General features: G+C 33.3%; 1 protein-coding gene across 7 annotated transcripts in view; it reads left to right on the top strand.

Annotated features, from left to right (window-relative positions):
• The window catches only part of LOC143240891 (uncharacterized), a 56,236-nt gene extending 39,472 nt beyond the window's left edge, over positions 1 to 16,764 (top strand). For 4 of the 7 annotated variants that reach the window (XM_076484121.1, XM_076484122.1, XM_076484123.1 and 1 more), the window contains 4 exons: positions 9,018 to 9,109; positions 11,301 to 11,816; positions 13,360 to 14,098; positions 14,353 to 16,764. In XM_076484121.1, the coding sequence (XP_076340236.1) occupies positions 9,018 to 9,109; positions 11,301 to 11,816; positions 13,360 to 14,098; positions 14,353 to 16,406 (3,401 nt within the window). In that variant the 3' untranslated portion in view covers positions 16,407 to 16,764. Of the gene's footprint in view, positions 1 to 3,936; positions 5,531 to 9,017; positions 9,110 to 11,300; positions 11,817 to 13,359; positions 14,099 to 14,352 lie in introns of those variants that run through there. The other 3 variants (XM_076484127.1, XM_076484128.1, XM_076484126.1) reach the window with 2 other exon arrangements.
• The last annotated feature ends 439 nt before the right edge of the window (positions 16,765 to 17,203 follow it).

Below are 17,203 nucleotides of genomic sequence, written 5' to 3'. Positions count from 1 at the left end.
CTGTATGTCACCGCTAGGGAAGCTGGTATCAGTTTCATTATACACACATATATATTTGCTCAAAATAAAAAAATGATTATGTAGAAGGTGAATTAGCGTTTTAATTCAATTAAAAATTCATAGATAAACTAAATGATACAAGGAAATAATGAATTAATTAATAAAACAGTCATAATCGTTAAAGAAAAGAAAATATGATATCTCACAGTGATGCTCAGTGCAAAGAAACGGCTCACATAAAAATATTAGAAACTTCCACAACTTGTTCGCTTTTATTCAGTATTTCTTGTAATAGTGTTTTTTGTCATTAATAAATTTGTCATATTTAACCTAGTACCCTTATTCGTTGTCTATGACTTTTTTACGTGTATCTCATATGTTTATGTAATTATTTCCATTAATGTATGTGTAATACCTTCACCAAAATTACTTGAAACTAATACTTTTAATGGAATTACGTATCATATCAGCTTTAAAAAAATTCGATTCTTGTTTTTTCTAAAACAATACATTTAGAGTATGCATCATCACATATTTAATTTGAAAAATATTAATACTTTTTATGTGTTTCATTCGCTGTTTATCTTTGTCAGAGCCAGACGTAGCTTAGTAATTATCGTGCTTGAACTGAGATTTCAAGGGTTCATATCTTGTGTCCCATTGCTTCAAAAAATTTCTATGTATTTTGTGGTCGTGGATTCGCATTAAGAGTAATAGTCATACTCCACAATTAAATCAGACAAGAATAACCCAAACATTGACGGTGGGTGCTGTTAACTAATTGCCCTACAGTTTAAAACTGGAAACAACGATGCATATATAATTCTTACTGTAGCTTTAGTCTTATTAAGCTTCAGTTTCTAAACCTTATTTTACTTTTGTTTTGAGCACAGTTTTTGAGAGAGTTTGACAGGCATTCTTACGTTTGTTTATTCTTTCACGTATAGTCCTTTACTCATTATTAATAACCTAAAATACTTTATATGAGGCTTAATTTGTTTATAGGCTTCGTTCTTTCAAGCAGCACTTATGAGTTGAGAATTCAGCAAAAGTGATCTACTACTGCGGAAGTAGAAAATCAAAAAATAGGTTAGGCCTCTACGTCTTCTCTTTATTCAGTGCTATTCACGTTTTGGAGAGGAAAAGGTATTCATAAATAAATAATTAAATGCTTCCCTCTAATTAACTTCAATTGTACATCTCCAAGCGTCCAACCACCCTCCCTTCTACTCTGTTATACTAATATATCACTGCATGATCTGCCTGATTAGATTTCATCTGAATACTTGAGATGACCTTAAGATTCAGAAGAGCTGAGAAAATACTCTTTGGTCAGTGACAAAAGTAGCACCAAATTGATTGAGTGATTGTTTTGAATTTTGCACAAAGCTGCAAGAGGGCTATCTGTGCTAGCCGTCCCTAATTTAGCAGTGTAAGACTAGAGGGAAGGCAGCTAGTCATCACCACCCACCGCCAACTCTTGGGCTACTCTTTTACCAACGAATAGTGGGATTGACCGTCACATTATAACGCCCCCACGGCTGGGAGGGCGAGCATGTTTGGCACGACTAGGGCGCGAACCCGCGACCCTCAGATTACGAGTCGCACGCCTTAACACGCTTGGCCATGCTGGGCCAAGTTGCAACAATTTATGGTCTGCTTGTTGATATCACGTTGCTCTCTATTCTACCACCAAATCTGTGTTGCTTAGTTACGACTCATTGCGGGAGGGAGTTGTTAAAACTCGTTTATCGTATTCTATGTTGTCTCAAAAAAATCAAAGCTGAACTTAGCGGGACATAATATCCAATTTGGCTAATCATTATGTCGTACAAGTTTTCAGCATTAATAACATTACCGCTACGCATTGCTGTGAATAACCCCTAATTTTATCTCAGCATTACTGTTAGAGTTAATTTTATCTTTATTCATGTTGTTGGCGAATAAAAAAGAAAGTGTAGGTTTTGTTATTTTAGTTCTTTTACTGCCTAGTGTCATGCTGTAGAAATATATACATATATATATATATGTAAGTTACTGTTTAAAGAATGTGCATTCCAGACCTTCCTGTTTTAAAAACATTTTAATTTATGTATATTCACCAGAGATTTTCCTGTTTTGAAAGCTCTCTTTACAGTTCATTTGCTAGCGTACTTCAAAATGACACTTCACAAGTGAAAAAATAAACTCGTTTCTCTTGTTTAAATTTCTGCGAAATACTTGAATATTTTTATAAATAATAGAATACATTTTGTTTTGAATTTCGCGCAAAGCTACACGAGGACTATCTGCTCTAGTCGTCCCTAATTTAGCAGTGGTGACTAGAGGGAAGGCAGTTAGTCATCACCACCAACCGCCAACGAATAGTGGGATTGACCGTCACATTATAGCGTCCTCACAATTGAAAGGGCGAACATGTTTGGTGTGACAGAGATTCGAACCCGCGACCCTCGGATTACGAGTCATGTGTCTTAACTACCTGCCCATGCAGAGAACGATACATATAAGATTTTTCTATTCCATTTCGACAACGTTTACAACTTGGTAGGTGTTATTTTAGATAATATTTATGTCACACACAAATACAAATTTTTAATAAGAAACTACCACGTTTCAGTTTTTTGCTACAAGCTCCTCCCCTCCAAGTGGCGCAGCGGTATATCTGTGGACTTACAACGCTAGAAACCGAGTTTTGATACCTGTAGTGAGCATAGCATAGATAGTCCATTATGTAGTTTTGTGCTTAACTTCAACTGAATAAATAAATCTTTGCTAAAAATATTCTAAGTTATCATTAAATTATGAACATAAATAGTATGCCTAGTTTAATTAAAGATAAAATTAAATAAAATAAAAAGGTATTTGTTACTTTTAACTTCAATGCTAAGTTATGCGACACATGGACTAAGTAGCCAAGTCAAAGACTCCAAAGTTTAGGCATATTCGTTTCAAATTTAGCGATGCCAATCAAAAAAAGAACAACCAATGAGAAGCTTTTTTAGGCTATCCAACTGCATTAAAATAAATAGTGGGATTAATTGTTATCACTTTAATAGTACACTCACAGTTGAAGATGCGAACTGTGTTCAACAGTGTATCATGGCTCAACCGTTGGATCTTCTGCTCAGCAGCCCGGCACGCCAATTTATAGATTACGTCCAACCCACATAGATAAATGATACCTACCTACCTGCTGGTTAAGAAACTGATGAAGTCAGGGGCAAAAGTTTAAGGGACATGAGTATGAATGTAAAAACAACCACAAAAAACTATCATATATCATGCATGTCTTCTGTTAGCACCATTAATTATAGAGATCACAGATCTCTTTTTTAATCCCTTTTAGCTAATGAGATTCTGAACAGTAAGATTTGATATCAGTCGTTGCTTTTTCTATTTTAAGGTTCAACGTTTCAATATATCTAAATCTGGTTATTGATTTATCCAGCGAACTGCATCATAAATGTATCAAAGTTTGGGTAGAGTGAAGGTGTCATGCGTACTCTCCTATATCAAAATTATTTCTGTGTTCTTGAAACAATATAATTTGTGTGATAAGACTCAAACAAGCTTCGCGTAAGGTACTGTTCATGAGAGAATGATTACAAAGTACATTCTGTCAATGAGTTGGTAACAACTTATCAATAAACTTTATGAAAACGTCTTTTCCTTAAGGAATCATCCACATTACTAGGATTTGTTTTTGTGCAAAATTAAATAGGTAATATTACCACTTATATAAGAAAAAGTTCCACAGATAAAATTGCTAAAGAGAGAGTGCTGTGTGTAAGATAAACAGGCAGGCCTTATCATCGGTCCTCTCGTGCTAACACAAACTGAAAGAAAATTAACCAGGAATGTCAGCTGTTCTCCTACGAAGACTCATAGCTAGAACCTAAATTGTTATTTATAGCACAGTATTCGCCAGCAGTTCTCGGTTTCGCCATTGCCATCTTAGAAAGAGTAGAGTTTCGCTTCTAGTGTTTGGTATGTTGAATGTTATTCGTAGCTTGTGGTCTCGGATCTATTCACGCATACTTTCAGTAAAGAATAATTGCACTTAATCAATAGTTATATTAAAAAAAACACACGAAACGTTGAGTGTGAAACACTTAAGGATGTTTGACAGCTACACTATCAGTGTAGAACGATTTGTAAAGATTCTTTTAGCAGCGCAACCAATGACGTAACCCCCTCAACATGTTTCGGAATAACCAGTATGTATATAGTTGAAGACGGTTACTGGTAAGACTAGCCAATCTCATCATTTTCAGTTTGCGGGCAGGATGCTAAGGTCTTCATTGAAAGAAATTCCTTATGTAGCGGAAAAGAATAGTTCCTTTTATTGTATTATCTTTTCTGAAAAGTCGTTGTCCATGATTTTTGAGACAGTATTTTGCAATCGCACGCTCGTAACTAATCATCTCTAGGAATTTGATTATTTTTAGAAATTGTGTTATTACAGCCATAAAATAAAAAGTCATTGGAGCCCTTAAGATCTTACGTTGCACTTTACGATGCAAGCGTAAAAGAGGCTAGCAACTGAAGTGAAACAGCTTTCAAGTACAGGACGTGTCTTTTGAGAAGCAACTTGTTGGTTTTAGTCCAAGAGCGTCTCGAGGGACAAGTCACTCTAAGATAAACTGTCCTGATAAAAATGCCTCAGGGATATTTAAAGTGTAACCACAAGCTTCTAAATTGCCTTGATATCGTGTGGGGTTAATACTTTAAGTCCATCTGCAAAAAGTCATTACAACAATATGGAGTTATGACGCGTAATTTAGTCCATATCTTTCATCATAACCATCCTTTTTCAGAAATGGATTTTAAACAAATCACCACGAGGCAGAATATTTATTTGTCCCTTTGTGTGCTTAAAGAAATAAATATCCGTTGTGTTAAAAGAATTCAGAACTTTGTATTTCACTCATCTATAAGATCAATCATAGGTATTTTACATCGAAACAAACAAATGAAGAAAACTGCAGTATTCAGGAAGTAAAGTTAGTGTCTCAAGAGACGTGATTATAATCCGCCATAAATTTAATAAAGGCCATAAATATTGATGATTTCGTATTGCTACCGCTTCTGAATTCATCCACTGTGTATTGTGTTTTTCTGCATTATCGCAAATCTGCTTCTTCATACCCGCCCTGATCCTTCACGCTACTGGACTTGCATTTCTCCATCTTTACCGTGATTTTATATGCGTTGTCAGTGATCATACCTGTGTTTCTCCACATACAATGTAATTTCCTGCGTTACAAAATCTGTGTATTTTAAAATTAATTGTGACTCTCTGCCGTTATTGAACTATTATTTTTTATTCATTTTGAATATTACAAGACACTTCTGATTTGGATCTAAATTATTTCTTTTGGAATTCCTTTGTAACACCGATAAACTGGAAAGCATTAGCGATTGAAACATTACGAAATAATAATATGTCAGTAATAGTCCGTAGGTGATCTTACGAAAATGGGCTGCATTCAGTCACTCTTCCATTTTGGGTCCTACCTTGTAAAAGAAGGTAAGTGATAATTGAGATGATTAGACACATTTCTATTACAACTATATTTTACAATGATTTTGTTTGTTCTATTGCTCCCCAAATATGAAAGAAAAAGGATTAAATGTCAATTCTGAAATGGAATCTGGATTTTACTGGCACGAATACATTGAATACACTGGCTTTTTGTGGAGATTTTGTTTGTACGTTTGTAGTTAAGCGCAAAGCTACCTAATAAGCTATCTCTGCTTTTTCCACCGCGTGTATCAACCCCAATTTTTTTTTAGTGTTAGATTTATTTGTTTTTGAATTTCACGCAAAGCTACATGGCCATGTGGTTAAAGGGTTCGAGTCGTAATCTGAGGGTCGCGAGTTCGAATCCGAATCACACCAAACATGCTTGCCCTTTCAGCCGTGGGTGAGTTATAAAGTGATCATCAATCCCACTATTCACTGGTAAAAGCGTAGCCCAAGAATTGGCGGTAAGTGGTGATGACTAGCTGCCTTCTCTCTAGTCTTACACTGCTAAATTAGGGACGGCTAGCGCAGATAGCTCTCGTGTAGCTTTGCGCGAAATTCAAAACAAAACAAATCAATTGACAGTGGTAGGCAAAGTACAAATATCTCTTAATGAAAGTTTACGCTTAACGATAAACATGTACGAGGAATGGCTAAACGAATGCAAACGTAACATTTTTATAAAAATGACATACTCTCTTTTAATTATAATATTTGAAGTGTTGGGTAGAAGAACTCCAATGCCAATAACTGGGCCTATAAATTTACCCACTTCTTTCAAGGTTTTATATAGAATTTCATATGCTTATCATTGACATATATAATCATTACTTCTTAAAGTAATGAAAGTTTGTAATGCTTCAAGAGTATTATGAGTATATTTCATTATTGCAACATTATATTTTAGTCAGAATTTAAGAAATTAAATCAATATCTCTGTTTAGCAAACCCTTAATGGAAATGTTCAGTACAACTAAATATGTAAATATATAATAATGGAAGAAAGATGATGTTTATATAGGTCTATTTACGTAAATGCTTGTTAAAATATGGGGGTTTCGACATTTAAGTACAGTAGTGAACATACTGGTTACAAGAGATAATATTGGTTGTTTTCTTTTAAGTAAATAGCTTGAATTGTCTAAACAAATGAAAAATACTTTGTGAGTACCATACTTTTGCTGGAAATATTACATGAATGAGCTACTATTATACTACAAGGTCACATAGAGTGAAGATACAGGTCATCATAAAACATACCCAAAATCTGAATGTTCTTCCATTCGGTCACATCACTAGTGGATTAATCACAATGGTTCTTGGTTGGTTAAGAGAAGGACGTACAGCCAAGCTAAATTGATTACTTAGCATATATATATGACACTATGATCCTTATTAATTATTTTGTTTATGTATACTGCAATTATTGCAGAAAGCTGACTTTGGAAAAATATTTTATTAAAATGAACGATAGGAAAATAATAGTTCAATTAATTTCGTCGAGATTTTTTGTATTTTTTAAAAACACTATATTTGCAAAATACTCTCTCTCATGAAAATTATATTGTAAGATATAAATTTATCTCGTGGAACGAAAACAGAAAATGCATACGTCTGTAGAAATGACCTTCTGGTTAACTTATCGGACTGAAGATCAAAGGTTTCTGGGTTCGAGACTCAATGATAATAAACACATTCCAGGTTTTCAGACGTGTGCAATAAAATAAACACTTAGTCCATTTATTCGATTCAGAAATTTCTTGTGACAACGGGTGCTGCTGACCAGATGCCTTCTTTCTGGTCAATGGTGAAAATGTAGATGAATATACTTTAATCCAAAAGGTCACTAACCTCGTCCTTAGCTATGAGGTGTGCATAAGACGTTGTTCTGGCTGCAAGGTCCAATTTAGTGCTACCAACGCAGCATACATTATATATATAAACATTAGCAGTGCAACTGATACAAACGTTACCGTGAAAATAAAAATATTTACTTTAAATATATATATGTGTATGTGTACAGTGATGGATTCAAATTTGGTGGCGAAAAACGCACCTTTTAGAAAATAAAATCTGGAGACGTATTGAAAGAAACTTTATTACAAATGTACATTTATAGCAAAGATTCATTCGCAAACTATTCAAGCAATCTATGTATTTATATATATATATATTCCTCTTTGTTGTAACTCCAACTTGGTGTTTCTTCATTCTTATTGTTTCTAACACATTGCTTCTATAGACAGAAATTTCTGTGAGACACTACATAATGGTTTTGGATATTTTGACGTCATATTTATCCTTCAGTTAGATGTAACCAGCAATGTTACTTATCTTCAGCGTTCTCATCTTATTTTATCCTTTTACAAACAGAGCCGGCTATCTATGTTAACTGTTGTAGTGAGTACGTGTATTAGCTAACCATTTTCATCTAGTCTTTTACTGCTTATCGATAAGTGCATGAAAACAAGACAGCTGGCTACAATAAAGCCGTAGAGTACCATATTTTTTTTCTCTCAGCTGTTGAAATATTAGCTCTAATCTTGAAAGTGCATCCGATCTCTCAAAACTGTGTTTTTGATGAACAAGAACGTATTCTATATTTTTAGTATCAAATCTAACGACAAAACCATGTACCTCTCAACAACATAGAATGCATCGTGAAAACATAAAATCAAACAACATCGACTTAGAGCCCCTGACATGGGAAGTTTTAGCCTTCACAGCCCTGCTTGTACAGATGAAGCATTTTAAATGGTTAATTGTTCCAGTGTATTTGGACAACCTGGTGTAATTAATAACTCACGTGATCCATAAATCCATTAATATTAATATTTATTAAATAAAAGTAACCTAACTTACAAATAACCATGAATATCCATTTTCCTGGAATGTTCTGAAATATCAAAACGGAAATTCAGAATAACACATATTGCGGATATTATCACACTCGCTGTTGCACTTTTGTAACCTTACATTAAACTTGTAAGTTATCATTGTGTGTGTTAAAAGCTTCTTATTACGAAGCTATCATAAAATAATTCATTCACATTCAAAAAGACATAATAATACCAAAGTGGCTCTAAACTACGAAATAGATGGTAGTGTAAAGATAATTGTTCTATTGGGAAGAAAAATTATCATAATATTTTTACGTTAAGTTCTTCTTTTATAAAAGGCTGTTTAAATATTTTACTTTGAAAGCTGATTAATATGTATATATATGCATAATATATTGTTTCTCTATATTAAAACGTTCCCCGCTGTGACAGCGGTTAGTCTACGGATTTACAACGCTAAAATCAGGGGTTCCATTCCCCTCGGTTTACACAGCAGATAGCCCAATGTGGCTTTGTTAGAAGAAAAAGACATAAACACACTCTATATTAACACAAAAGCCAAAAAAAAAAGTCATTGCATGTATTATCAACTTTGTTGAGAAAATGGTTAATATTTGAATATTACAAGTGTTCACATGTTTGAACTACAGGCTCCGAACAACAAACTTCTGTGGATGAAGAAGAGAACGAAATTCCAATATCCGAAGAAGAGCTGACAGGTATAGAAACACCAGAAACAAAGGTATTTTAATAGACGATAAGTTTCTATTTAGCTAATAAAATATGTATATCTATTTACAAATTTGTAAAATTTGAGGTTTTCAAAACATGTTTGAGTCTCTTGTTTATTAATCCCAAAGAAGATGCAAGGCAAAACGTTGGTTTAAATAAAAATATATTATTTTATATTTATTTGTAACATAAAGATTGTTCTTTATTAGCATTTATCATATATTGATTGTTTGTTTGTTTTTTAATTTCGCGCAAAGCCACACGAGGGCTATCTGCGCTAGCCGTCCCCAAATTAGCAGTGTAAGAATAAAGGGAAGGCAGCTAGTCACCACCACCCACCGCCAACTCTTGGACTATTCTTTTACCAACGAATAATGGAATTGCCCGTCAGATTATAACGCCCCCACGGCTGAAAGAGCGAACACGATTGGTGCGACGGGCATTCAAACCCGCGACCCTCAGATTACGAGTCAAGTGCCTTAACCACCTGGCCATGCCGGGCCCATAAATTGATAACAGGCTCACTTTTACATCGACGTAAATTGAAATCCAAATTATTCTTAGATAAATTAAGAATATTTTAAAAATTGCGTCCTTTGTTAGATCTTCTATTAATCGTGTTAATCAAAAGAAATATTTAAAACAATGGATCTTAAATACTGATGATAATATTCTGGGAACTTTATTTTGATTTTGTAAGTTTTGATTTTACTTTATTATGTGTTTAACCATCACAGGACGAGTTAACTCTTTGTTGATGGTTTTATATTGTTATTTGATTTTTTGTGTCTAATTTATTGCTTAAAAAATTTATTATTTATTATTTATTATATTATTGTGTTGTGCTCATAGGTAAACATCACTCGCGGGTACGACACTTTGATTTTCTTTAATTTGGGAATACAAATTATATAAAAGTTATTTTTTAAATTTTCCTTTCAAAGAGCAATTTAATGTGATCCATGGTATTCGTTCCATGGGGCTTCTCTACTCTGATATCCGTTAAATCACAATTTACATATTACATAGCTTTAAATTGTAAATTGCCGGAACAGTTGATAGACAACTTAAGTCACGGGTTGATATAAGAAACAAACATGCATTTTGAAAGGAAAGCTTATCCTGCGTAGCATAAAACATAAATGCTTTCGTAAAAGTTCTTTCAAATGTAGAAATGCGATATGTATATATATGCGCTGTAGATAAATATGAAAAAAAAACACAAAAGTATTGCAGTAATATTACTTTGGCAGACTTGACACTGTAATATATGTCCATAAGTGAATAATGACTTGCAAAATCATAATATATATATATATATATATATATATAAAAGAAACAGTGGTACGTTTATTGTATTAATAAATGGATGCAAGTAAATTTTTATGAAGTCTTATTTAAGAAATGGTTAATGCACTTTAAAATGATATTAAAAGAAATTATTGTTATTAAGATAGAGAAGACGCGGGAAAGTGTGGTGCCAAGGCTTGTTTTTTCTGTGATCTAACTTAGATCTGTATGAACAAACCTTAAATATAATGTTCTTGATACTGCAACCACTATAAGAAGTCTAGTTGCGTTTGTTGCTTTACCCTTGTCCAGTGCTACGTATGAGGGGTGAGACTCCCATAAACGGCACACTTCAGTAAAAAATATTGAATTAATTTTTAGATCTGAATTTATATTCATTTTAGGGTCTTAAACGGTTTATTTGTTGAATAATTTATATAAAGAAATTAATAGTATCAATGTTACGTATTCGTATATAGGTTCACTGTCGTGAAAACCTTCCACTAGAAACATCGCATATAAATGCATCTTTATGTTTTTGTTAAGTAAAGTGTGTTTTTCATTCTGATTATACAAAACTTTAAATTTATTAGTAACTAGGAATGGAAATACAAAAAAAAAATATTTAGCATAAAACGAACATTTTAATTACTAAGCTTGCCCGCTAGGGCAGAAATCATATTATTGCAATAAAAATTTCTTTGTTTTTATTAAAGAAAAGTTTAAAAATATATAATTAAGTTACTAAAAGAGAACTGCGTCTGTTAAATTCTTAACGGCAATGCTCATTATTCAAAGGGCAAAAACAGTTCCTATTATATGGTCTGATTTATTTTCAGCTATACCAGCAAAATATCAATAGTTAGAATACTATAAAACTATACACGTTTATTTGCATTTTACTCTTAAAGGAACTTCTGAAGCCGGAAACAAATGTAGATACTCTTCCTGGAGTCATTGCTTCTCCAGAAACACAAGATGCTCTAAAAGGTGAAGAAAAGTCACCAGAAGTACTACAATCAACTCCTACCATCTGCTTAACTGTTCCAGATTCTGAACATGGGGAAACCCGAAAAGAAGATAACGAAAATAAAACGATTTCAATTGAAACTGACATAAATTTTGAAAATCAAGATGCATCCGGTGAGGTAGTGGAACCAACAGATACAACTGCTCCAACTGTTAGCAGTGAAACGGCTAAGGAGTCCCCTCAATCAACATCAACCCCTCTCACAAGTGATGGTATTAAACCTGAAATAACGGGGGCTCTGATAGAAGCACCACAATCAACTAGTATCCCAGAAACAGAGGAACTTACAAAAGAAATTCCACAGCAATCTGACACTCCTGTTATAACAGGCGTTATTTCTGAAACACAAGAAAAGACAGACGCGGTAGATCCTGAGACACTGTTGACAGAGCAGCAGGTAAAACACAAGTAATTAAGCACAAATAAAAAATGCAATAAGTCTAAGCACTTTGTTAACAGCAGTGGATGTGAAAACACACCTGTAAGTCTGTTAAATATCAAGCGCATTTGTTCCAGAGTATTATAGTATCCATTTATAAAACATTAAAAACACATTCAAAGTAAATTACATTAAATAATTGAAATAAATTTATTGTAACAAAAATAATTTTAGAATATATTTTTATGTGTCATGAAATAAAAGCAATTATAAAAAATATAAAACTAAGAAACTGCTTATGAATAATCAGAATTAACTTTTATAAATACCGTCAAGTTTTTTGTGTGAATCTTTAAGTATTTAGATGAATATGAAGAAATATAATAAAAGAAAGCAGTTTTCAAACCCGTTGAAATAATTCTCTTTTAAATTAGCATTCGTTCAAAATTACATACCCTAAACAAGCAATATCCTGAAGTAAGTGGTGGTACAGTAATGACTGATGTTCATAGACCGTAGCAGCTCTTCATTTCCTTCCCATTTCTTGACCATGTGATAGATGGAAACCCGGATGTTGATGCAAGAGGTGTTAAAAAGTTTTCGGGATTTTGTTTTTCATATACTTAAGTCTCCTTTGTGCGCTCTTAAACAAATTATTAATTTGCCATAATAAATGTTCTTCACCTTAGCAATATACATATAACATTGATTGCAGCATTAAAATAGTTAAAGCTGTACTTTTATATTAACTTGTTTTAAGATATTCAGTATGACACTGTGGAACCTGTGCATTCACACCTTAGTCAGTACTGTATTGTTTTCACATGTGTTTTTTTCCCATATTGTTTTTACTTCTATGTTAGTAACTACTTTATGTAAGCTTTTAAGAAATTAATTTATGTTGAATATTTCATCTAATATACTACATTTTTTATAACTATTTTGTTTAGTTGGAAATCTGTAAGGTACAAACATTAAAAGGTTCTGCATGGTTTAATGGTTAGGGTGCTCGATTTCCAACCTGTGGATTACTGTATCGAACACCATTACCAAACATACTCGGTCTTTAAGCCACAAAAAGTGTTACCATGTGAAGGTCATTCCTACTTTTCATTGGTAAAACGTAACTCAAGAATTGGCGGTGGGTGATGTTGATTAGTTGATTTCTCTCTACCTGTTATTTAAAAATTAAAAATGGCTAGCACATATATCCTTTATGCAGCTATACGCGAAATTCAATAGCACAAACAACAGATTTTATAGCTGGGAGTTTTTTTTCTGTTCTGTTTATATTTACGTTTATTTACAAACACTAGTTCTTATTATTAACAACAGAAAACATAGATTCAAAATATCAGAGTTTTCTGATAATCGTTATGTTTAATAACTCATCCTGGTAACAGACGTACGTTTTTGAATGTTGTTCTTACCTTATAATGAAGTGTCTTAATTATGCAATATCTTTACAAGGTGTGTTTTCAAAAAAGTCAAAAATACTCTGATAGTAAGATTTGTTTTAAGAAAAATATTATTAAAATTCAGGTTTATTTGTTTATTATAGGGAGAACAACTGAAATGTGAGTCTGAAACTATTAAAGAGCAAAATAAAATTCTACCAAGTGAGATAACGGATGATGAAAATGAATGGGTGGATCCACTTAGTGATCTGCCTATCAGTCAAGCCATAAGCGAGGACAAATCCCTTTCACTACAGCTTCACGAGTTGATCTTAGATGAAGGAACTCAGGTATCTGAAAGCAAGGAAACGATCCTTTCCCAGGCAGAAGAAGAAGCTAAATGTCAGCACCGGGTAGAATTAAGATCTGCTGATATTTCTAGTCCCTGTGTCGCAGAAGAAACCACGCTATCATCTTCTTTCCCCGAATCTATATCGACGACTTCAACTATCACAAGTAAAGAAATTAAAATGGATGATAAGATGAGTAATATTACTGAAAGACATATGTTAACTGAAGACCTTTCGACTTCTGATATGGAACTGCTAAATCGATCACAAGAAAAGATGGAGTTTATTGATACTTTGAAAGAGCAACAGATGGAGTTCAAGAGAGTGGAATATGAGGACAAACCCATGACTGAGGAACTGAAAGTTGACGATACTGTTGAAGCAAATCAAATAAAAAATAAAGAAATCCCATTGGCCGAGGAGAGGAAGGACTGTTATGATACTGAGATTCTGAATGAACAAAATGAAATTCCGTTGAATACGCCAACTTTTAATGTTAATGAAAGCACACACACTGTTGAACTAAAGGAGTCAACGAAGGATATGACTTTGGGTGAGTGCTAAAACTTAGGTATTAAAAGCCTGTTGGAATATAATCATTGTTCGAGATTATTACTACTCAGAATATTACTTTTCTTATTATATAATTGGTTAGCTGTTTAAAACGGACTATTTATATTTTTATGTTGCATATAAAGGCTAACACATAACCATTATTAGACATTTTATTACTGTTATTATTTCTGAGACAAATATCTTATATTGTTATCCTTAAAATCCAATGTTCTTTATTTCATTATTCTTTAGTCATTCCTAAAATAGAAGATTTACCAAACTATAGTGGACCACACACTCCAGAAGAAGAGGATGCTGCAATAAAAATCCAGTCGGCTTTTCGTGGTTTCATTGCAAGAAAGCATTACTTAGAAAATAAAGTAGACTACGACGATCCGGATTTGGCACAACACAAAGAAAATGTTTTAAGTGACACCAACATTGAACATCTACATGATTTCACAGAAGCAGAAGATATGAAAGCTGAAAAAGAACTCATAAAAGACAAAAATGAAGGAATAGCATTGAAAGCAGATGAAAGGGTTAATGTAATCAATTTAGACGAACTCGGGCCAGAATCTCAAGACGAGCCAAAGCCTGGAGATTATTCTCAACTTGAGAATTATCTAAAGTTTGTGGACAATAAAGAAAACGTACAGGATTCTTTGGAGGAAGACGAAGCCGCTATTCGTATTCAAGCTGCGTTTCGTGGCTGTAAGGTACGTCAAGAAATGATACACGAACACTCACATATTTTATTAGATAAACCTCAACAAGGTGAAGATCGGGAACCGAAGTATAAGGAAGAAGAGTTTCTAACGGAAGATAAACGTCAGCAAGAATCACCGAAACATTTTGACACTGAACATAGTATAAGGGAAAGCCAGAAGGATAACTTTGAATCAACAGAAAAATCCCTAATCAATGAGTCAGATCAGCTTTCAAGTTTTACAGAAAGTCATTCAGAGCCAGAAAAACATTTTTCTCCTATAGATGAAGACAATGAACTAGGAATAGAACAAAACAAGCAAGAGCAAACAAACACAATAAGCTATACAAAGGTAACTTCAACGCCTGGATTGGAATCGCAAGAACATGAAAATATCACTGATGTTCAACTTCCCACACAACAGGTACATGAAGTAGCTGAGACATCGCCGAAGTTTCAAGAAAACGATGCTCTGTTAGGTCATCCTACCATTCCTCCACACAAAGAAGATACAGTTGATATGACCAATTTATTGGATAAGCAATACCTAATTGATACCTCCAGTACTGAAGTGGGTGTGTTTGATACAAACAACATGAGCCAATCCCAAGTAATAAATATTGACGCATCTGAGGATATTCCTATCATTCTCTCTGAGAAAACCACAGATACAGAAAGCTTCCAGAAAGACACAGGTGATGCGCTGACCCATCAAGAACAACATTTATTATACCCTGATGTCAATCAAACTACTATTTTTTCTGAACCTCAAAAAGATAAAATAGTAGAAGCTGAACAAGATTTTACATTAATTTCTAAAGAACATAACGAAATATGTAAACCGAACTCTCTATCTGATGCATCAAGTGTTTTGAAAGATTCTACAGATATTTTGAGTAAACGGGAACCACGAGATATTTCGGACAGCTCTACAAAATTGTTAGAGTTTGCCAGTAGTGAGTGTGCTCCTTACACATTTACAACAAGTCTTGTTGGAGAAGATTCGAAATCAAAATGTAGTACTGATAATGCTACAGAGAATATAACAATTCCCTTCGAAACAGAAAAATCATTAGGAAATATAGAAACTAAACAAGTTGAACATTTTGTGCAATTACAAGAAGCAGATTGTACATCTTTAAATACAAGTGAACCACTACAGCCATTAGTAGATGAAGAGCAATTAGTTAAGCACAGCGCTTCTTGTGATAACAATGAAGCCACTGAAGAAACAGATTTTCCTGAAGTTCTTTTCGAAGAGCAAACGATTTCTAATAAGACCGTAGCTCATTCATCTGTTTTAAAAGATCTTCAGCAGTTAATTGAAGAAGTTAAAATATCTGATGCAGCGATAACAGAAGAGCTAAGTTTCTTAAAAGAGCAGAATGAGGATGAAGCTTTCCAAAATGAATCAATCGCACAAGACCAGAAAACGTTATTGGATCAATCCTCAAACACATTTTCTCATTCTGAAGAACAACCTACGGGCAAATCCATCAGTGTAAAGGAGGATAAAATGAAATCAGAACCAAAGTCTGGTACACCGGTTGTAGAAGAGCAGAATGATCCATCTTCTACAACAAGTGGCCAAACCTAGCTTTCTTTTCAGCTGTTAACAAAAGCTTTGTGTTAACCCAAACAGACACACATATATATATATATATATATATATAATCTTCCATGAACTTACTCTTTGTTTGGATTACATGTTAAGTGAAAAATGAAACAAGAACTATTAATTATACTCTTTTTTTTTCTCTTTATTTCTTGACCAGCAACAGTAATATTAAGGTACCTTTGTCAGAAAAAAATCATTTATTTTTTTTATCATTTTGTAGATGAAAAAAAAACTATATGGAATTGGTGAAATAATTTTCTTTTGTAGTTAAAATATCAAATGAGTAATTTATCTCATAAATGCTGTACTTGAATGATAAATGATATTTAGTTCCTTATCTTGTCTCTAGTTGTCCATTATTCATATAATGGTTTATAAGAGCCGTGAATATGCATACAAATGTAATTCTCATTCTGGTTTCTTTATGATTTAACGCACTGTTTTACACATTAGGATTTTGATTGATTGGGTTTTGTTATAAAAATATGTGGGAACCTTTAAATTTTACTAACGGAAATGAATCAAATTTACATTAAATCATATCAGGTAAGATATATGTTAAATCTACGACTTTTATTTTTTAACCATTAACGGTGTCGAGAGTATTTCCTCACGTTGGCATGTAAAGCCCTACCTGCCATGAAAGGCCTGAAAAATGTTTCATGGTGTACTTTTTTGTAAGAAAAATAATTTAGAACAGAGGTATATACGAGGGCTGTTCAAAAAATACGCGGACTGACGTCATAAAACAAAATGTACTTTATTTAGAAGTTACA

Source organism: Tachypleus tridentatus, chromosome 13 (genome assembly GCF_004210375.1).
Source record: "Tachypleus tridentatus isolate NWPU-2018 chromosome 13, ASM421037v1, whole genome shotgun sequence".
In the NCBI taxonomy this organism is placed as follows: domain Eukaryota; kingdom Metazoa; phylum Arthropoda; class Merostomata; order Xiphosura; family Limulidae; genus Tachypleus; species Tachypleus tridentatus.
The sequence above is the reverse complement of the archived record's forward strand: the minus strand, read 5'-3'. Positions and strand labels throughout refer to the sequence as shown.